General features: G+C 49.8%; 1 protein-coding gene and 1 non-coding gene across 6 annotated transcripts in view; one reads left to right on the forward strand and one right to left on the reverse strand.

Moving 5' to 3' along the window:
- ARHGEF37 (Rho guanine nucleotide exchange factor 37) overlaps positions 1-17,968 on the reverse strand; it is a 61,410-nt gene that overhangs the window by 22,390 nt on the left and 21,052 nt on the right. For 3 of the 5 annotated variants that reach the window (XM_037044935.1, XM_037044936.1, XM_037044938.1), the window contains 10 exons: positions 16,094-16,241; positions 12,840-13,039; positions 11,422-11,552; positions 10,623-10,727; positions 8,876-8,986; positions 7,860-8,189; positions 5,490-5,618; positions 2,655-2,850; positions 1,069-1,226; positions 55-363 (listed from right to left, as the gene is read on the reverse strand). In XM_037044935.1, the coding sequence (XP_036900830.1) occupies positions 154-363; positions 1,069-1,226; positions 2,655-2,850; positions 5,490-5,618; positions 7,860-8,189; positions 8,876-8,986; positions 10,623-10,727; positions 11,422-11,552; positions 12,840-13,039; positions 16,094-16,241 (1,718 nt within the window). In that variant the 3' untranslated portion in view covers positions 55-153. The remainder of the gene's footprint in view (positions 1-54; positions 364-1,068; positions 1,227-2,654; positions 2,851-5,489; positions 5,619-7,859; positions 8,190-8,875; positions 8,987-10,622; positions 10,728-11,421; positions 11,553-12,839; positions 13,040-16,093; positions 16,242-17,968) is intronic. The other 2 variants (XM_037044939.1, XM_037044940.1) reach the window with 2 other exon arrangements.
- LOC118986235 (U6 spliceosomal RNA) lies at positions 17,421-17,528 on the forward strand. Its single transcript, XR_005066334.1, has one exon. It is a non-coding gene; the product is annotated as a U6 spliceosomal RNA (small nuclear RNA).

Consider the following 17,968-nt stretch of genomic DNA (forward strand, 5'->3'; position numbering starts at 1 on the left):
CGCTGCCGCTGCCTGTTGGGAGCCCTTCACCACCGCCCCCCACTGTGGCCTGACCTACCCCTCCATCCTGCTTCTCTTTGCCTCTCTTCCATTCCGGGCTCACAGCCTCTGATCCACCACACCCTTGACAACAGCGGCTCCGAGGAGGGCTCCCTAGGAGGGTAGACTCCAGCCCCACGGTGCGGGGCTCAGGGCCCTGGCCAGGAAGCTGGAAGGCACGTATCCCTGCTGTCCGTCTGCCTCCACGAGGCTCCATTCCGGGTTCCCCTCCTTGTCCTGAGCCTCCAGGACAGTCACGGGCTGGCCTGCCTGCAGACTCACTTCATGGCTGCTTCTGGCCACAAAGGGGTACACTGCGACCACCTGAAACACACAGGGGTGACACAGCGGTGGGCCAGGGCAGGGAGACGGACAGACCCAGCCCAGAGAGGCTGTGGACCCAATCCCGCCCCGCAGTTAGTCTTTGTCGCTGGACAGCCGTTGCCTCCCAGCACTTCCCACCACGTCCTCTCTGCGAATAGCCCATCCGCTCCCTCCTTGGGAGCACCCATGGAGACGTGCTGGACTCCATCTAGTGCTCTGCCTGTTTTTTCTGTGATTCCATCTGCCCCATTTTTCAGATACGGAGATTGAGACTCAGAGAAGTTAAGGGACTTATTCACCACACAGGTTGTTTTGAGTGTGTTCACGGGGTTGTGCAACCATGACTACTGACTAATTCCAGAACATCTTCAGCCCTAGAAAACTCACCAGCTGGCGGTCACTCACAGCCCTCCTGCCCCCGGCCCCTGCCAGCCACCGATCTTCCTGTCTCTGTGCATTTGCCTATTCCGAACACTTCACAATGGGATCATACAAGACTCAGTCTTCTGTCCCTAACTACATGTGGTGGCACGTATCAGCACTTCCTTTCTGCAGGTCCCACCCCTGGCCAGGACATTGGGATGGCCACCAATCAAGGCCCCAGCCTCACAGGGTAGTGCCCCCTCATCCCCAAATCAGAGAAAAATCAAAGCCCCACTCCAGGTGGCTATGGGGAGGCAAGCCCCCACTCCACTCCAAACTCACCTGGGTCCTGGTTGGGACAGATGGGGCCTGGGCTGGGGTGGGCTCTGGTGTTAGATGTCGGAAGTCCTCTCGAGGCCGTGGCTGCTCCCTGAGCTTTTCCTCACTGGGGATGACGTGGTACAGCTCCAGTTTCCCAGCTGGCACGTACCCTCGATGGCCTAGGGACATACAGACCATGAATCTGGCTGCAGGCCCCCTTCTCCATCCCTTTAGTAACAGAGGAAATTACTACCATGCATGGGTGCCACTGCCTCCAACACAGCCTCACAGCACTAAGGAGCACCTGCAGAGGACATCTAGGAACCTCTCAGGCCCCACCCCTGCCCCCTCTGTCTCTACCGACTGCTTGCACACCCCCAGTGACAGGGAGCTCATTCTCTACTGAGGCAGCCCCTTGGTTTTGAACAGCTCTGGCCGAGAGAAGTAGTTCTTCCTCAGTCTGAGATGAAAACAGCTTTCCTGGTGCTGACACCGCGGCCCCTCCCCTGAAGTGGCCAACCGGGCAAGGCTGCTTCCTCACCCCAGGGCAGCCTTTCCCATGAGGAGGAAATTGCTTTTCTCTTCTCCAGGTGTCCCCAGTTCCTTCTCATGCAGCAGCTACTCCTGTGCCATTCTGGCTACCGTCATTATGAGTAGCCACCACTTCCTGAGAGCACGCCAGGTGCCAGAGGTGGCACCATCTAGTCTGCACACCAACTCTCTGTTTTACTGCTGGGCCAGCCGAGCTGGCGGGGCTCGACACTCCTCCAAGACCACGCAGTGAAGGGTGGCGTTGGGCTCCAGCCCCGTCCCCACGCCCCAGGGGCCTTGCTTTAATCCCCATTTGGCTGTTCTCAACATGACTTAGAGACTGCCCTTTTGTGATTTCTGCTGGATTTATATTGTTAATGTTTTCATAGACTCACTGTTTAAAATGTAGTCTTGCACTATATAATAGTATGAATAAAATCATGGGTTTATGTACTAGTTATATTTTTCTAATATACATTAGCATCATTAGTAATAATTATAATAAACTCTCTGATTGGGGGACAACTTTCCACGGATCCCCTCTCAGTAACCCTGTGTGACCCTCATCCCGTGGGTCTCATGTCTTCTTTGGAAGACAGTCCACTTGTCCATCTCTCCTTGGTTCAAGGTGCCACTTGCCTCCTGCCTGGTTACACTGGGGCACCCAGACCTGAGTGCCATACCCCAAGGGCGTGACCAGTGCAGAGGGGACCAGACGACGCCTCCCTCATTCTGGACATCAGACATCTGTCCACGTAGCCAGGATCCAAGAATCCCTTCTCTGTGTATGTCCTTCTCTCAGGTTGGTGCTAAAGTTCTGTCCACCCCAAGGGTCTGTGAGGCAGGGTTCTTGTCTTCCTTGCACAGCACCTAGCACACAGTAGGTGCTTAATAATGGATGTAGCAATGAAAGACTGAACACCTGTTTTTGACATTTCATGCACCATACTAAGCTGCCTGTGCTCCAAGCCCTATGCTTCCACCTGGGCTCACTCCCACCTTGGATTTGCATAGCCAGACTCTGGCCCCCACGGTTTGCCCAGAGGGAGGGGAAGGGCCCATGAAGTCCTACATACCCCCAGTATCCACCAGCCAGCGGCTGCTATTGCCTTTGGTGTCCTTGTTTTGAAGGAGGGCCACGATCTGGCCCCGTGGCAATGTCAGGTCCAGAGTCCCAGCCCCGCTGATGTTGCCTGTCACCTGGTACAGCTTTCCTGGGCCATACCTGCTCAGGAGAGCCTGCACCTGGCGTTCAGCGCCTGGAAGGAGTGGCTGGGGACAGACACAGATAGGCGCTTGAGTTAGGGTGTCAAAGCTGGGGCCAACATCTGGCCAGCAGTCGCCTAATAGATAGGTGGATCAGATGAGAAACACATGCAATTAGTATCTATGGGCCTCTCATTGAATTCTCTAAAATCCCTCCAAGGCCTTTACTTCTTGGGTTTTCTAAAATTCTAATTCAAGTTCTGAAACTTGCTCAGTTATAAAACTCCAGGGCCAGGCTCTAAATTCTGCCCATAGCACCTAGCTAAGTTGATCCCCACAGAGATGCCTTGCTCCAGGCTTTCAACGCCCACAGACTGTGAGCTTCATGCAGGCACCAGGCCTCACTCATCGGGCCTCTCAGCCAGCACGGGGCAGACACAGGCAGACCTCCCACATGTGGGAATGAGGAAATGCTAGCTCTCTCTCCGTGAGTTTTCCATCCACAAGTATTGTATTTATTGAGCACCGGCTGTGAAGAAGGCGTGGTAAGCCTTGTGAATGATGTAGCAGAAACATGGGAGACAGCGTTGCCCTGGTGGAAACTGCCACCAAGGTGGGGAGAATGATTCAGCTCAACCAAAAATTTCCTACCAGGACCTTTGTTTTTCATTCACTGATTCCAGCAAAAGTATCAAGAAGGGACTTTGGGGTGAATGTCCCTTTTTTAAAAAACAAAGAAGAAACTAAAAATGTTGAATATAGATTTTCTCTCCTGTATATTTATATTTGCCATATTTATGTGGGTAGTTATTTCTAGGTGGGAGGTGCTGGGTGTAGGGAGACAGACAGAGGGGCCCTGCAGACATTTGGGCACAGACTCTCCCATTACCCATACTCCTAAGGGTTCCCCAAATCAGGATCAAGAACCAGGAGAGCCTAATGTTTCAAACAGGAAGAGAGCCTAATGTTCCTAAAAAGGAAGCAGAGATGAAGCAGCTTTCCTTCAGACCAGTGGTGTTAACATGAGTATAAAAGCCAGCAGTGTAGCCAGTATGTGCCTTCTTTCTCAAGCCTGGCAGCCCCTGCCTGGTGCAGAGGACAGCAGCATGCTCCGGGTGGGCCACCTCCCTTCCGTAGGCTGTGTATGTACCCGTAGCCAAGTAAGTCAGGAATTTATGGGAGGTGTGTGGTGGTGGTAGGGAAGGTGCGGGGTGGGGAGGTGGGGCTCTTCTCTTCCTACCAATTTTCAATGCACACTGGGATTATTATGTTCCCGTTTGTTTCTTCCTTTTGTTTTTCCAAGTCTTCTCTTTTTTGTGCAATCCACATGGGTTGCTTTTCCAATAAAAAAACTGTTGCTTTGTCACAAGTACAAAGAGAGAAGAGATTCTCATGACTCATTTGAGTGCCTGTTCTGTTCTTCCTTGTCTGCACACTTCCTCTCCCCAGGTGGCAGGGCCCACGAGACCCCTGCTGGGGCAGCCTCCCCGTGAGGGAGGAAGTGGGGACAGCAGTGGTCTGAGGAGCATCGGCCCCAACTTGTCTCTCTGTGCTTCTAGGCCCCCTTCTTCCTGCTGGGGAACCCTGGGCCGTCTCCTGGCCCTTCATTTCACATCTCACATGAAACTGATACACAGTTTCCGTTCTCTCAAACCCTGGGAGCCCCTTTTCCCTTCAGCTCCTTCAGTTACCTTTAAAATATACTCCACATAGGCTCAGTCTTCATGTGGACTGCCTGGAAGATATCCTTTCCTTACATGTGAGAGAATATAACTTTACCAAAAAAAGCACTTGGCCATCCAAACTTCTGTAAACTGTTAATGGAGCTGAAATACTGTCTTGTACAATAAAAAATCCCATAGCACACAAACGTCATTATAAAATAAGTAAGTCACAGAGATGTAGTGTACAGTACTGGGAATATACTCAATAATAGTGTAATAACTTTGTTCAGTGACAGATAGTCTTACTACAGCGATTATATATATATATCCTAAGGTACATAAATGTTGAATATACCTGAAATGAATATTGTATGTCAACTCTAGTTTAATTGTTAAGAAATTTGCCCTGGTTGGTGTGGCTTAGTAGATTGAATGTAGCCTGCGAACCAAAGGGTCACTGGTTCAATTCCCAGTCAGGGCACAAGCCTAGGTTGTGGGCCAGGTCCCCAGTAGGGGGTGCTCAAGAGGCAACCACACATTGATGTTTCTCTCCTTCTCCCTTCCTTCCCCTGTCTAAAAATAAATAAATAAAATCTAAAAAAAAAAGAAATTCAATACTGAAAAGAAAATTTAAGTGACTTCTTATTCAAACTTGATTCATCCTGAATGCTGGTAGTTGAAGGAAGTACTGTGAGAAGATGATGAGAAAATGATAAATTTTGATGAAAAATTTGAAGAAGTTCCAGGTTTGGGGATGTTAAATGCCACTTGCTCATTATTATGCCAAATTTTGCTCAATATTAAAGTGTTTGGGTTTTCTTATTCCTGACCCAAGAGTTCCGTTCTGCTCTGGTGCTTATTGGCCGTAAAGAGCATGTGGAGAGGGGGTATGAATCCCACTCCCCAGCTCTCAGAGAGAAAGGAGAGAGGGAAAGGGGCGGGGGGTGTTTCCATGGTAATGGGAAACACTGAAAATAGAAAAGGAAGAAGAAATAGGGGACTGAACGTCACCACAGGGTGGGGCGAAAGAGGGTCACTTACTTGTCCAGTGGGAGGTGGCAGCACTTTCTCAAAGTTCTCTTGAAAGGAGCGAAGCTGGTGACTGGTCTGGCTGAGAACATCCTCCACCAGTTTCCTGAAGGCTGGTTCAGAGAGCTGGTGGTGGGGGAGCTGGGTAGGGACAGACACTGTCAGGCCACACGTAAACCCAGGTGTGTTAAGATGGGCCAGCTGTCGGTTTTGTCTGCCTACTGCCCCACTTTCCTCTGAGAGTGTGTCCTTCTACAGGGGTCCAGTAGAACAGCAGAATGGCCCGTCACAGTGCTCTAAGCCACAGAACTGGCAGTCATGGTGTCCCTTCTCCCAGCCACCTTGATCAGTCCAAGGACTGGACAGTGGACCCGAACAGGCCCATCGGAGTCCTCCCATCAGATTTAGGACGTGAAGGCTGTGACGACAGGGTCGTTCTTTCTTTGGATTCTGAGATGTAAAGGTAAGTACTTGGACTGTTGGGAGTCATCTCTCCCACCACGCAGAGAAAGGCCAGCCTGAGAATAAAGCCAATCAGAAGAGGGAAGCAGAGCTAGAGATGGAGTGAAAGTCAAGCCCTGAGGACATCATTTGTAATGAACGCAGCCAGGCCTCGGGCTAATCCTGCACTCTCATCAGGCCACACAGAAGTGAGTGGAACCGTAGAGCTAACAGGGACGGGTCCCCTCTGCTTATCTTCAAATTCACAGCTCTTGGTCCTGATTTAGAGCCTCTCTTCCCCATCCCAGATGAACCGAGGTTCTACCATGCAGGTCTTCCCCAGGCTCCACAGGATGAGACCAGGGAATGGGCTCTGAGACAGAGACAAGGAGGCTGGCATCAATCACTGGAAGGCCCTGACCTTCTGCATTCCAGGGCCAACCGAGAGTGGGAAACACCTTCTTTCTGCTTTCATGAGGTTGGCCTCCCCTACTGGCATCAGCAGCACTCCCTGGTACCCTCATATCCCAGCCTACATACAAGGGGCTTGGGTAGCCCTGGAGAGAACACTAGCGGGTGGGAGGAGAATGAAAAGATCATCTCATCAGATTTGCTCTCAGCCTTCGGGAAAGAGGAATGCTTCTTCCCGCAAGTTGGTTCAGGCCTAATTCAAGTCAAGGAAGAAAAGCCCATCGTCCCAGCCTCCTCAATGAGGAGAAAGAACTTCTTCCATCACCCCAGCAGAAGGCAGGCTCTGAAAAGTGCTAAGCAGAAGCACATCCTAAGGGCTGCTGGAGAACAGAGGATGGGGAGATGGGGGTCTCCCACCTGGGGACAGGGATTCTGAGACCTCCATGGACATCTGTCACATACTGGGGAGCTCCTACCACATGCCAGATACTGTAAAAGGCATGGGGGATGATGGGGAGGGGCACCCAGACTGAGAAAGGAGCCTGCACAAATGGACCAGAAGTGGTGTGAGCTGGAAGTGGGGGCTACGGGTGCATAGTGGGGCTGTGGGCTGAACAGGTACTGGAGGGGGAATTTGAGAGGGGTTTTCATGCAATGAACTAGAAGGGGAGAGCTGAGCTGGGGAACAAGAAGCATAGGAGACAGCATGTGGTACATGAAGTACTGAAGCTGGTCCAGCCTCAGACCCACGGGCCATGCAGATCTGATTCTGACATCAGGGAGAGATCGGAAAACAGCTGAGAATCCTCTCCTATGTCAACCTCAGCCTTCAGAATTCCAAAAATACAGTGCATTTGGAGTTTCATCCAACCCTCTCTGCGGCCTATTTATGCTTTCAGCAGATTGCTCCTTTTATAGGCTGTTGAGTGTTCGGTCCAGAGCCCAGGCCCTGGAGTAGCACTGTCAGGGTTCATATCCCACTGTTAGCTATGTGGCCTCGGGCAAATTGCTTAACCTCTCTGTGCCTCAGCATCCTTTCGAATATGGACAATAATAAAACTTTCTCTGTGGGTTGTTTCAGGAGTCAGTGAGATCATGCACGGAAGGTGCTCCAAACAGGTACACAGCACCTGTGGGGAGGCGGCTGCTAAAAGTGGTGGGAATCACAGAAACACCAGCGGGACATATTTACTCCTGACTGTGCAGAAGGGTCTTTGTCTCTGCCACCGACATCTAATCCAACCCCGGGAACAGCCCCGAGTTCTGCCATTTCCCCACCAGAGCCTCCTCTGCTTCTGCATTCCAGAGCCTGGGAACGACCTGGAGTCCCAGTGCTATCCTTGCTTTCAAGAGCTGGCTCCACTAAAGGAGGGAGAGCAGGAATGGGAGAGATCCAGAAGGTTCCCACGGCTTCCTCCTAAGCACCTCACGGACTGTTTGGAAGGCCCAACCTCCCTCCAAGCCCCTGCAAAAGAGGGCTGAAGGGGTGCACGGCTATTCCCCAGAAGTGCCCAGTCCTAGAGGTCTTACCTGAGCCAAGCTGCCCTCTGCCCTCTGTAACACTTGCTTTGCAAGGTCCCTCTGGAGAGTCACGAATGTGCGCAGAATCTGGCCCAGCCACTGCCTGGCCAGCTGGTTAAACTGCGGGAGCTCAGCCACCAGCAGGGAATTGAGTGCCTGGTATGTATGTCGGGCCTCCTCCTCCTCGTAGGTCACGCTGCCCACCTCCAGCAGCTTCTCTTCCAGGTGCTCAAAGTCCAGTAGTTTGTCCAGACGCTTCTTGATCAGGTTCTGAGGGCCAGCCAGGGCTTTGGCCAGGTTGCATAGTGGCTGCCACACCAGGCCTTCCAGCCGCTGCTTCTGTGGGGAGAGGTTAGCCTGGGAGTCCGAGAAAGAGGTGGCAGCCAGTAGGCAGTGGGAAAGGGGGCTAAAAAGGTAGGCAGACCTGGGCTCCAGTCCTACCCCCACTGACTAGTTATGGCCTCTAGCATGCTACCTACCCTTTCTGGGCCTTGATGTGCCCATCTGAAAAATAGGGAGAGTCCAGGTAACGAGCTTAGTAGAACTGGAACAGAATAGGTATTTCATGTCACTTCTTAGTTGTCTTTACTGTGCACAGATCTTGAAAAAGGTTTTGTATACAGTGGTGGTCAAAAACATAGACTTTAGGGCTCAGATCCAAGCTTGCCACTGACCATCTGAATAACATGGGCGGTCACCCCTCTGAGTTGCAGCTGGGGTCTGCCAAATAGCCCCACTGTCTGCCAAATGGGGCTATTAATAGTATCTACCCTGTAAGCCATGTTGTGAGGATTAAATGAGGTGAAGACTGTGAAGGGCTTAGCTCAGTGCCTGGCAGACAGTGAGGCTCAGCAAACATTAGCTGAGGCTATATTTATCAGTAAAAATGCTAATAATAACCTCTGCCTGCTGACTACCCAGGGTGGTCATGGATGTGACAACCATGTGAAGGGCCTGACGTCCAAACATTATCTGTATAGGTGTGTCACCTGCCCAACAAAGGGAGAAGGAGAAATTCCACTCACAAACTCAGGGAAGGCCTGGAGCTGCAGATTTCTTGCCAGGTTGCAATATTGCCCCATAGGCCCCTCGGGAATGTCCAGGTCATATTCCTGTGGCTGGAAGCGCAGGAAAGCCTGGACCAGGGCAAATGAGAGACAGAAAGTCAGTCTGTCACAGCCACCTTGCCCCTGCATCCCATCTGCACATCGCCTGTGACAGGGAAGCACACGGCCTGTTCCGCCCTCAGACAACTTGGTTAACTAGAAAGTTCTTCCTGACTAAGCCAACATCTTTCTCCCTGTTCCAGCACTTCCCCAAATCACACATCTGCATACCTTCCTCGTGATGTTTTTGCCATGTTCACTTCTACATGGTCTATTAATACTTTTCTTTAAATCAGCTAAGTCTTCCTATTTAAATCAATGCATTTATTTAAAAGAAAAACACCCCATGATACTGCCATAAAAAGAAAATGAGTAATAATTGCCATAAATAGGCATGTGAGAATAATGGCTATAAAAACAAAGTTGTTAAGTTCTGTCTGGACGTCATCACCTGCTGCTTGCTCCCAGCCTGAGCCTCGCTCTGCCTGTATTAAAGACATGCCAGCCAAAGAGGCTTTTCCTGGCCTCAGAGGGTTAACAGAGAAAATCACTTTGTTCTTGTGGGATTCCACGTTCTGTCATCTACACCCTGCACCTAGGGAAACGCAGCCTGAAAGCTTCCAATTATTCGTCCTCCTGTGCAAAGCCCAAAGTGTCTTTCACATGCCTCTGGGTTCTCTCCCTCCAGCCCTGAGTGATTTCCCCTTCCAGCTGCCTGTGCTAGTCAGATCCTTCCGCTGGGAGCCCAGGATGAAGCAGGAGCACGCAGGGCGATCTGCCCACCCAGAGGAGTGTGCAACGGCCGCCTCCCTCCTTGTATACACACTTCTGATAACGCCACCCCAAGTACTGTCATCCAAACAGCCCATTATTGTAGGACCAAGCTGGTTTGCGCAAACGGACATGACAGACAACCAAACCACGTAAGAGGGATGAAGTAGATGGAATGAGTCAGCATCGATGACAAGAACAAGGGGGGAGTTTGGCATAAGGCAAGTAACACGCTGGATGGGAACGCAGCCTGCTGTTCCGGTGGACTGAATTCAGCTATAGAAATACATTTCTTTGGGACTGAATAACATTTCCATTTCCATTTAATTAAATTTCTAGTTAATTAGTTGCTCACATGGACCCATCTTGAGATTTCACCCACAAGTCTGAATTTCCAGGTTTCTTTTCTTCCTCAAAGTCAGAAGTGGCCACACTGGGCTCAGAGCAGCCACTCTCCTGAGTCAAGTACTAACCATCCCTGTGGCTTTTACTCATTCACTCATTCATTACATCATTCAAGTTCCAAATGTTATTGCTGTTTATTTAACTACCAAAAAGTCTCATGAACAGACACTAGGCTTTGTACACACACACATTTTACTCAGCGTGTGGCCCCTCTGTGCACCTGAGTCTGTCACCTGCTCTGGGTGCCAATCTGGCAGGGTCCTTCTGAGGACTCTGACCCCAACCCCTGAGAGCTCAGTGGGCTCAGAAGCTGCCCAGTGACCTGTGGGCTGTGCGGTACTTGCCTCTGGGGCTTCATCCAGCCCCTGGGTGACCCCCTCCATTTGGTTCCTGCAGCTGGTACCTTTACCAGCCTGTCAGATGGGCCTGCTCGCCTCCAGCCCAGGGAAACCAAATTTGCCTCGCCCATTATGAACTGCAGGGTCCTCACCTCCAGATTGTCCAGGTAAGTAGCCACGTTGTTCTTCAGCTCAGTCACACACAGTGACACCCAGTGGAATCTCTCTTCTAAGTCATCAAATTCCTTGTCTTCCATCTGAGAGTAAAGTTATGCTTGTGAGGGCCAAGAATATCCACGTGGGGGCAGTGTGCACCATGGAGCTGCATCCCCAAGTCTTCAGTGAGGACCACCTTTCCACAGCCCAGCCCACCAGAGCCAGTTCCTCCAGCCCCAAAGCTGAGTAGGACAGTTAGAGGCAGTGAGTGTGGTTTAGTGGTTTTGCATTCAGACCACGGGATCAAACACACAAGCACATGAGTCCTGGTTCACTTGCTTCCAAGCTATGTGACCTTGGGCAAGTGTTTTACCCTCTCTGAGTTTCTCGTGTGCAAAATGGAGGTGGGTGGTTATAATAGGAACACCTACTTCATTGTGTGGATCAAGTGCCGCCTGGTTCAGAGCGAGTACTGGATCAACCTGAGCTGCTACTGGTAGGCATCGCAGCTGGTCCCATGCCCAGACCCAGAGATTAGCTCTCCTGTCTGTGTCAAGAGGTCCCAGAGAGAGTAGCACGAGGTGCAGTGGGAAAGCCCTGTGCAGGCTCCTCCGAATCGAGTGGGGCGCTGGTGCTGCCTACACCGGGCAATCAATGCTGCAAAGTCACTTCCCTCCCTTAGCCTCCATTTTCTCAGCTCCAAGAGCCGTCTAAGCCCTTTGCCCCACCCACTGCACAGTCTGGCTTGCCCCTTGGCATGGCCAGGGTGTGACCCTTCCTCCTGCCCATGCTCACCCTGGTCACAAGCCCCGCCTCCTGCTTTAGCAGCTGGCTCAGCCGTGTGGTCTTCTTGGAGAGGGTGTGTGCGTTGATGCGAGCCAGCCGCTCCCGGAGGGTCAGAGGCTCCACCTTGGTGTACTTGGAGGCTGCACCAACAGAGAGGGAGGGTGTGGGATGGAAGGTGACCCAGGGAAGCAAGCATCCAACCCTCCTGGCAAGGCACGTGAGTGGGACCTCTTCTCACACATCAGGGTCTCACCCATTTGAAGGGCTATGGGTCAGAGAAGACAAGCACGGGGCTGAGCCCTCACTCTACGGTGTGAGCCCTGGCTGAACGGCCTGCTTGACTTTGGCAATCACCGCCTCTTGGGTCTCAGTTTCCTTATCTGTAAATGAGGCCAGCCAACTCACAGGGTGGCTGGGAAGATCACTTAAGATGATGGGTCAGGACCTATTTTCTGAAAAAGAACCCAAGCGAGAGGTGATTTGCCTGAGGTTCCTCAGTCACTGTCAGCCTGGCCAAACTGGGACCATACTTGTCCACTCCTGGCTCAGGGCTCTCTACAGATGGCCTGACCCCAAGACTGTGTGAAACCTGGCTCTGTCCCATACCAGCTCTGTGGCCTGGAGCAAAGGACTAAAGCTCTGTTTACCCAACTGTGAAACAGAACTAACAGTACCAACCTCAGAGGGCCACTGTAAGGATCAAACAAGATAATAAATGAAAAACTTATCAGAGTTAGCCCTTAGCAAACATTAGCTAAATTACCATTGTTATACAGTTTCGGTTGTGCACATAAGTTTCTCTGTCCTTGGGACACTGCTTCATTTTTCAAACCTTTCTGTTTTAACAACCTGAGAGGCAGGATCCCCACTTACCCTCCTCCCTACCCAGGTATATGCAAAGCCTTTTCCCCTCACCCCCAACCCCTACCTCCATATTCATTTATCCTCCAAAGTACAGCAGCCATGTGGTTTGAATGGTGATTTTACTTTAGTTCAAGGGATATGTGCCACAGTGATTGGCTCAAAGAAGGGTACATAACTGAGGCCTAAGCCAATCAGCTCACGGCATTCCCCTGATCAAAGTTCAGAGTAAGCACATCACCCAAGTGGGTCCTGTCAAGCTCCAGTTTCATTTTTATGGCTAAGAGGAGAAAGGCCCTGTCTTATCTTGGAGAGTGTGGTATGCTGAGGTGCATCTTAGAACAGCCAGCCTGAAGATAAAGGTGACACAGTAAAGATCATAGAGAAGAGACTTATGGGGAAACTGAGCCAGCACCCTGATCAAACCCTACCTAAGACCACTTACCTCTGGACTTATGGGTCCATGACCTCCTACATGCCCTTTATTGATGAAGCCGCTCTGAGATGAGTTTTTGTAACTAGAAGTATGCTCACTGCTGTGTCCTCTAAATTGCCCAAGTCCTTACCCACTTCCTTGCGCCTCTTGTACTCATTGATGTTGATGTTCACAGCCTGGAGGGCAGAGGTCGCCCTCTGGAGAACAGGATAGGCACTGGCATCAGGGAGTGTGTTCTCCAGAATTTTCTGCAGCAGCAGTGGGTACTTGGTAATCCTCTGCAGAGGGATGACCAGTAAGAAGCTGAGGCCTGAGGGTCCAGCTTGTGGCCTGAGGGAGAAGGCTGGAATTAGGCAGGCAAAGCCCACCCTTGGGGGCTCCAGGGAACCTGGGCTTCTAGTTCCAGCTCAGCCACTCAGCTTCCTGAGTGTTCTCCAGCCAGTCACTTTCTTCTGTGGTTCTTAGTTTCCTCACCTGTCATTTGTGAGTTCTAGGAGTTGGACGGATGCTGCTAGGTCTCATCTTACGGCTGTTTTGGGCCTTGGTTGCCCATCTGTTCCAAATCTGAGGGCCAGTGCTCAGCCCTCAGTTCCCTCGCTCACTCAACAGCAAACCCAGAGGACCACTCCCTCTTTCTGGAAACACTTCCTTCTTTTGGCCCCAGAGAGGCCCTCTGTTCTTCTTATACTCCACAGCACTGTCTTGGCCAACTTTGTGGGGCTCCCTCCCATGCTGGGGTGCTCTGGGGCCTCCGCTCCTCCCTGTCCACCTACTCTCATACCTACTGCACTTAGTCCTAAGGCTTTAAACACAGCCGGAACCAGATCTTTGCTTCCTACTTGTGTCCGGAGCTCCAGACTCACATGGTCAACTGCCTACCAAACATCTCCACTCGGATGTGTCCCGAGCACAGTTCTCCAGATGGGGCAGCCACAGGGCATTTCACTGAATAAAATGGTTCTGCTGCTTTAAAAAAGAAAAGCTTTTCAAATAACAGGAGCTTAATGTCTGGAGATGCATTTGAAGTATTTAAAGGAAAAAAGTCATAACAGCTGTATTTTCTTTTAAATGGTTCAGCATAAAAATTGATGAAGCAAACTGCAAAAGATCAACACTGGTTCATATCAGGTGGTGAGTATGTAAGTGTTCATTGCATTCTTTTTTCTATAGGTTTGAAATTTTCATTAAAAAAGTGAAAAAAAAGCATACAGAAACTAATGGTGTCAGGGTCTCTTCCAGACGTGCCAGTTATGAATGGGTGACTATTTCTCCGATCCCCTTCATGAGGACGACTGGTATTTGCAGAAGGAGTGTACAAGTCAGTGCCACCTGGGACATGTAGGGTCTCTCCAACAGTCATTCATTTATCATGACCAGTAGCCCTCAGGACTGGCTTTCAAGAAACCCACAAGGGGTCCATCCAAGTCTCCACAAAGACTCACAAACACTGCTCAAGACCGTTCTCTTCCCGCCTCTCTTTGGTATCCTACGCTCTTGCTCTTGGCCTCAGGAAAAATCTCCAGACCAAATGGTCAGGAAAGATCAGCCATGAGGCTAAAAATAGACAGAGCAGGTGGGGGCGCCATCTCAAGCTGCAGGGAATGAGGCAGCAGGGCTGAGATCCGACCGTCAGGACACACCTACGCTGACCATCTGCTCTCCCCAAGGGCTTCCTAGTGCCTGGCTGACCATGGCAGGGGAGGTGGATGCAATTGCCAGGCATTGGCAAAACTCTGTCCTCTGGGCTTACTTTCCATAGGAAAGGGCCAACTGCCTCCCAGGGACAACTGTCACCTCACAAATCAGAGGGCAGGGGGTCTTCACAGAGATAATCACATTTCTTCTCCATGATTATCAAGGTGTCACACTACAGAGTGACAGCAGACTCTGACACATGTGGCTTTTCTAACGTAATCTGGAGAAAAATTTGCATGCAGCCTTTTGGATAGGTAACAAAAATGACAACATAATACCTGAGCTAGATGAATGCAAGGAAACAGGCCCCTTGGTGGGAGCACCAACTGGTGAGATCTCGTAGAAAAGTAGTTTGGCAGCATGTGAAGTGCACAAACCCTTTGTTCCACCAATCCAAGCCCAGGCATCTACCCTTGGAAACATCAGCTCAATCAAGCAAGGTAGAAACTATTCAGCAAGTATATTTACGACAGTAAAAAATTGGTAACAAACCAAAGTACCAACAGGGTAACGGTTAAACCATAAACCTGCCCTGGAAAAGAACTCTATGTAGCTATTAAATAGTTATTTGAATTTGCTTGTGCATGCATAAAGGAACTCTGCAAAGATCCATAAAAAATTTCAAAGTGGCTGCCTTAATTTTGGGATGAGAGGTGCAACTGAGTGGGTGGAGAGGCAGGGTTGAGGAGATTGTCCTTTTTTACTGTACAAATTTGGATGTTGTAAACATTTCAAACCACATAACTATGTTACCCATTCAAAATTGTAATTAGATTTTTTTGTAATTTAAGAATTTATTCATTTATTTTTAAAGAGGGGGAAGGGAGGGAGAAAGAGAGTGAAACAGCAATGTGTTGTTGCCCCTCACACTCCTCCAAATGGGGACCTGGCCCACAACCCAGGCATGTGCACTGACCAGAAATTGAACCAGTGACCTTTCAGTTCACAGGGCTGCACTTAGTTTACTGAGTCACACAAGCTAAGGCTAAAATTTTTTTTCTCTACACATCTCTACCTGAGGCTTCCATCCACTGGTGTCAGCTCTGGCTATGTTGCCACCCAGGGCCGTTCTGATCCTTTTCCATGGGGCAGGACTTCAGCCACCTGCAGAGAGGCCTCCCCAGGTGATACACACCTGCTTCCCAACACTGTTGCTCACGGCAAGTGGTTCCCCCAACCTCACTGTCATTCCTGTGGAAGTTGTGAAAACTGTCCACCAAATGTTTCTGCTTTCCCACTTCCTGACTCAGGGCAAGACAGCACACCCTGCCTCCCGGTAGTTGGATAAAGCTACGACGGGATTAGTACTGGCTCATGAATTGTGGGAAGCAACAGCTTTCATTTCCAAGCTGGAGCATTTGGTTACCAGTGTTGAACCCTCCAGAGCTCTTTTTTCCTTTGCCCCAATTACTGGCAATATTCCAGACAGGGGCTGCTGCTAACTTGGGTCCCAAGTGAGGATGATGCAAAGAGCCCCAAGCCACCCCACAATGGAGCAAAAGGAAGGTGTAAGCCTTTTTGGTTTGAAGCCACTGAGACTTGGGAGTGTTCGTGTCTGTAGCCTACCCTAGCCTGACTGAGACACTCTGGAAGTGGTGCGAGCAACACCATATGGAGGTGAGGCCTTAACAGTCCATGACCTTGGGATCACTGCAGCAGGGACAAATGCCCACTGGTCTTTCTACTCACACCACAGCCTCAATGATGCCCTGGATTTGCCGCTGCAGCTCTGGCTCCTGCCGATACGACTCCACCAGCAGCAAGGCCTGGTCGTAATTGGCACAGTAGACCTTGTAGGCTTGCTCCAACTCCTCTTGGAATTCCAGGAATAAGTTACCTGACAGTGAAAAAGCAACAAGGAGCTCACAAAGGCATGTCTGTCTGTCTTTTTGCTTGGGATGGGGAGGTAATGAGTGAGACAACTGCCAGCGTGACCACCTTTGTCACCTTGGGCAAGTTGCCTCATCTTCCTGGGTTTCCATTTGTCTCATTTGACTTCTGCAAGCATGCTGTAAGGATCAGTGACAGAATGCTATAGAGCTCAGGCTGGTACACTGTGAGTACTTAATAAATGGTAGCTATCATTAGAGCAACAATATTGGTAATGCCCATATTTTACAGTGCTTTACAGTTGACAAAACACACCCATGTTGTATCTTTACAATGACCGTGTGTGGCGAGCACAGCCACTGACGCCCAGTTTGCAAAGACACACTGTAACACGGCCCAGGAAGTGACGGCACAGCCGGTTTTCAAACATGGGGAGGACTAGGGCCACATTTCCATCCAACCCTTTCCCAGCTGCGCAGCCTAGGGCTAGCCTTTGACCCTTCCAACCCTGCATTTTCCCATCTATAGTTTGGAATAAAAATACTACTCACCTCCAAGTGTTTTTTTCTTTTGATGAGGATTAAGTGAAATAATACATGTAAAGCATTTGACACAAACTTCATTCACCAAATATTTACCAACTGCTCATTTATTGACTATATGCCACACACTCTAAGCTCTGTGAACAGAACAAAACCCCCATCTCATGGGACTTATATTCTGTGGGGGAAGTGGACAGTAAGTAAATATAGTCCATATGCTAGGTAGTGATGAGTACCATGAACCAAGACAAAGGCAGAAAAAGAGTTAGAGAGTGGCAGATCTATTTAGGGAAGGCTTCTGTGAAAAATGTTTACCAGAGACCAGAAGTACCCAGCCCCGGAAATATCTAGGGGAGAGCAGCATACCGGCTTAGGGAAGAACAGATACAAAGGTCAGAAGGCAGGTGAGCACTGGGCATGTGGGTAAGAGCAAGAAGGCGACTGTGCCTGAAGTAGAGTGAGCAAGGGCACAGTGCTAACAAAATAAACAGAAACTAAAGCCAGATCATGGAGGGCTTTGAAGGAAAGAAGGAAGGAAGGTGGAGTAAGGTGTTTGGATTTTATTCTAATGGTGGCAGGAAGCAACTGGGGGGGTTTGAGCAGAAGTGACAAGATCTGGTTTCTGTTTTAAAAGGATCACTACAGTGCTCGATTTCAGCAGTCCTTACACCAAAGTTAGAACAGTACAGACAAGATTAGCATGGCCATTGTGCAAGAATGACATGCAAATTCGTAATGCATTCTATATATTTACATCCCAAACTTATGAGACTGGCTATCTGTAGGGGGAGAAGGAACAGGTTGGAAAAGGATGAGGAAATGGGATAGGGTGGTAGGAATGAGAGGTAATGCTTTGCTGAATACCCTTCTGTAAAGCTCTTACTCTTAGATCCATGAATTGTTTCACACATTTCCAATATGTATATATATATGTGTGTGTATATACATATATGTTGTGTGTGTGTGTGTGTGTGTGTGTGTGTATATATATATATATATATATATATATATATACACACACACACATACATATTTGTATATACAAGTTCTGTCCGGAAAAAGCCCAGCTATTGTTAATATAACAAGAATGGTTTGCGTGACATCGATGTAACCTGGCACCCAAGGAGAGTGGACTGGAATGTGCTTGCATGAACAATGACAACTTCACTGTACTAGTCAGTGGGGGTGGTAG

Source organism: Sturnira hondurensis, unplaced genomic scaffold, assembly GCF_014824575.4.
Source record: "Sturnira hondurensis isolate 20B ecotype Veracruz unplaced genomic scaffold, ASM1482457v3 Scaffold0004152, whole genome shotgun sequence".
NCBI classification, from domain to species: Eukaryota; Metazoa; Chordata; class Mammalia; order Chiroptera; family Phyllostomidae; genus Sturnira; species Sturnira hondurensis.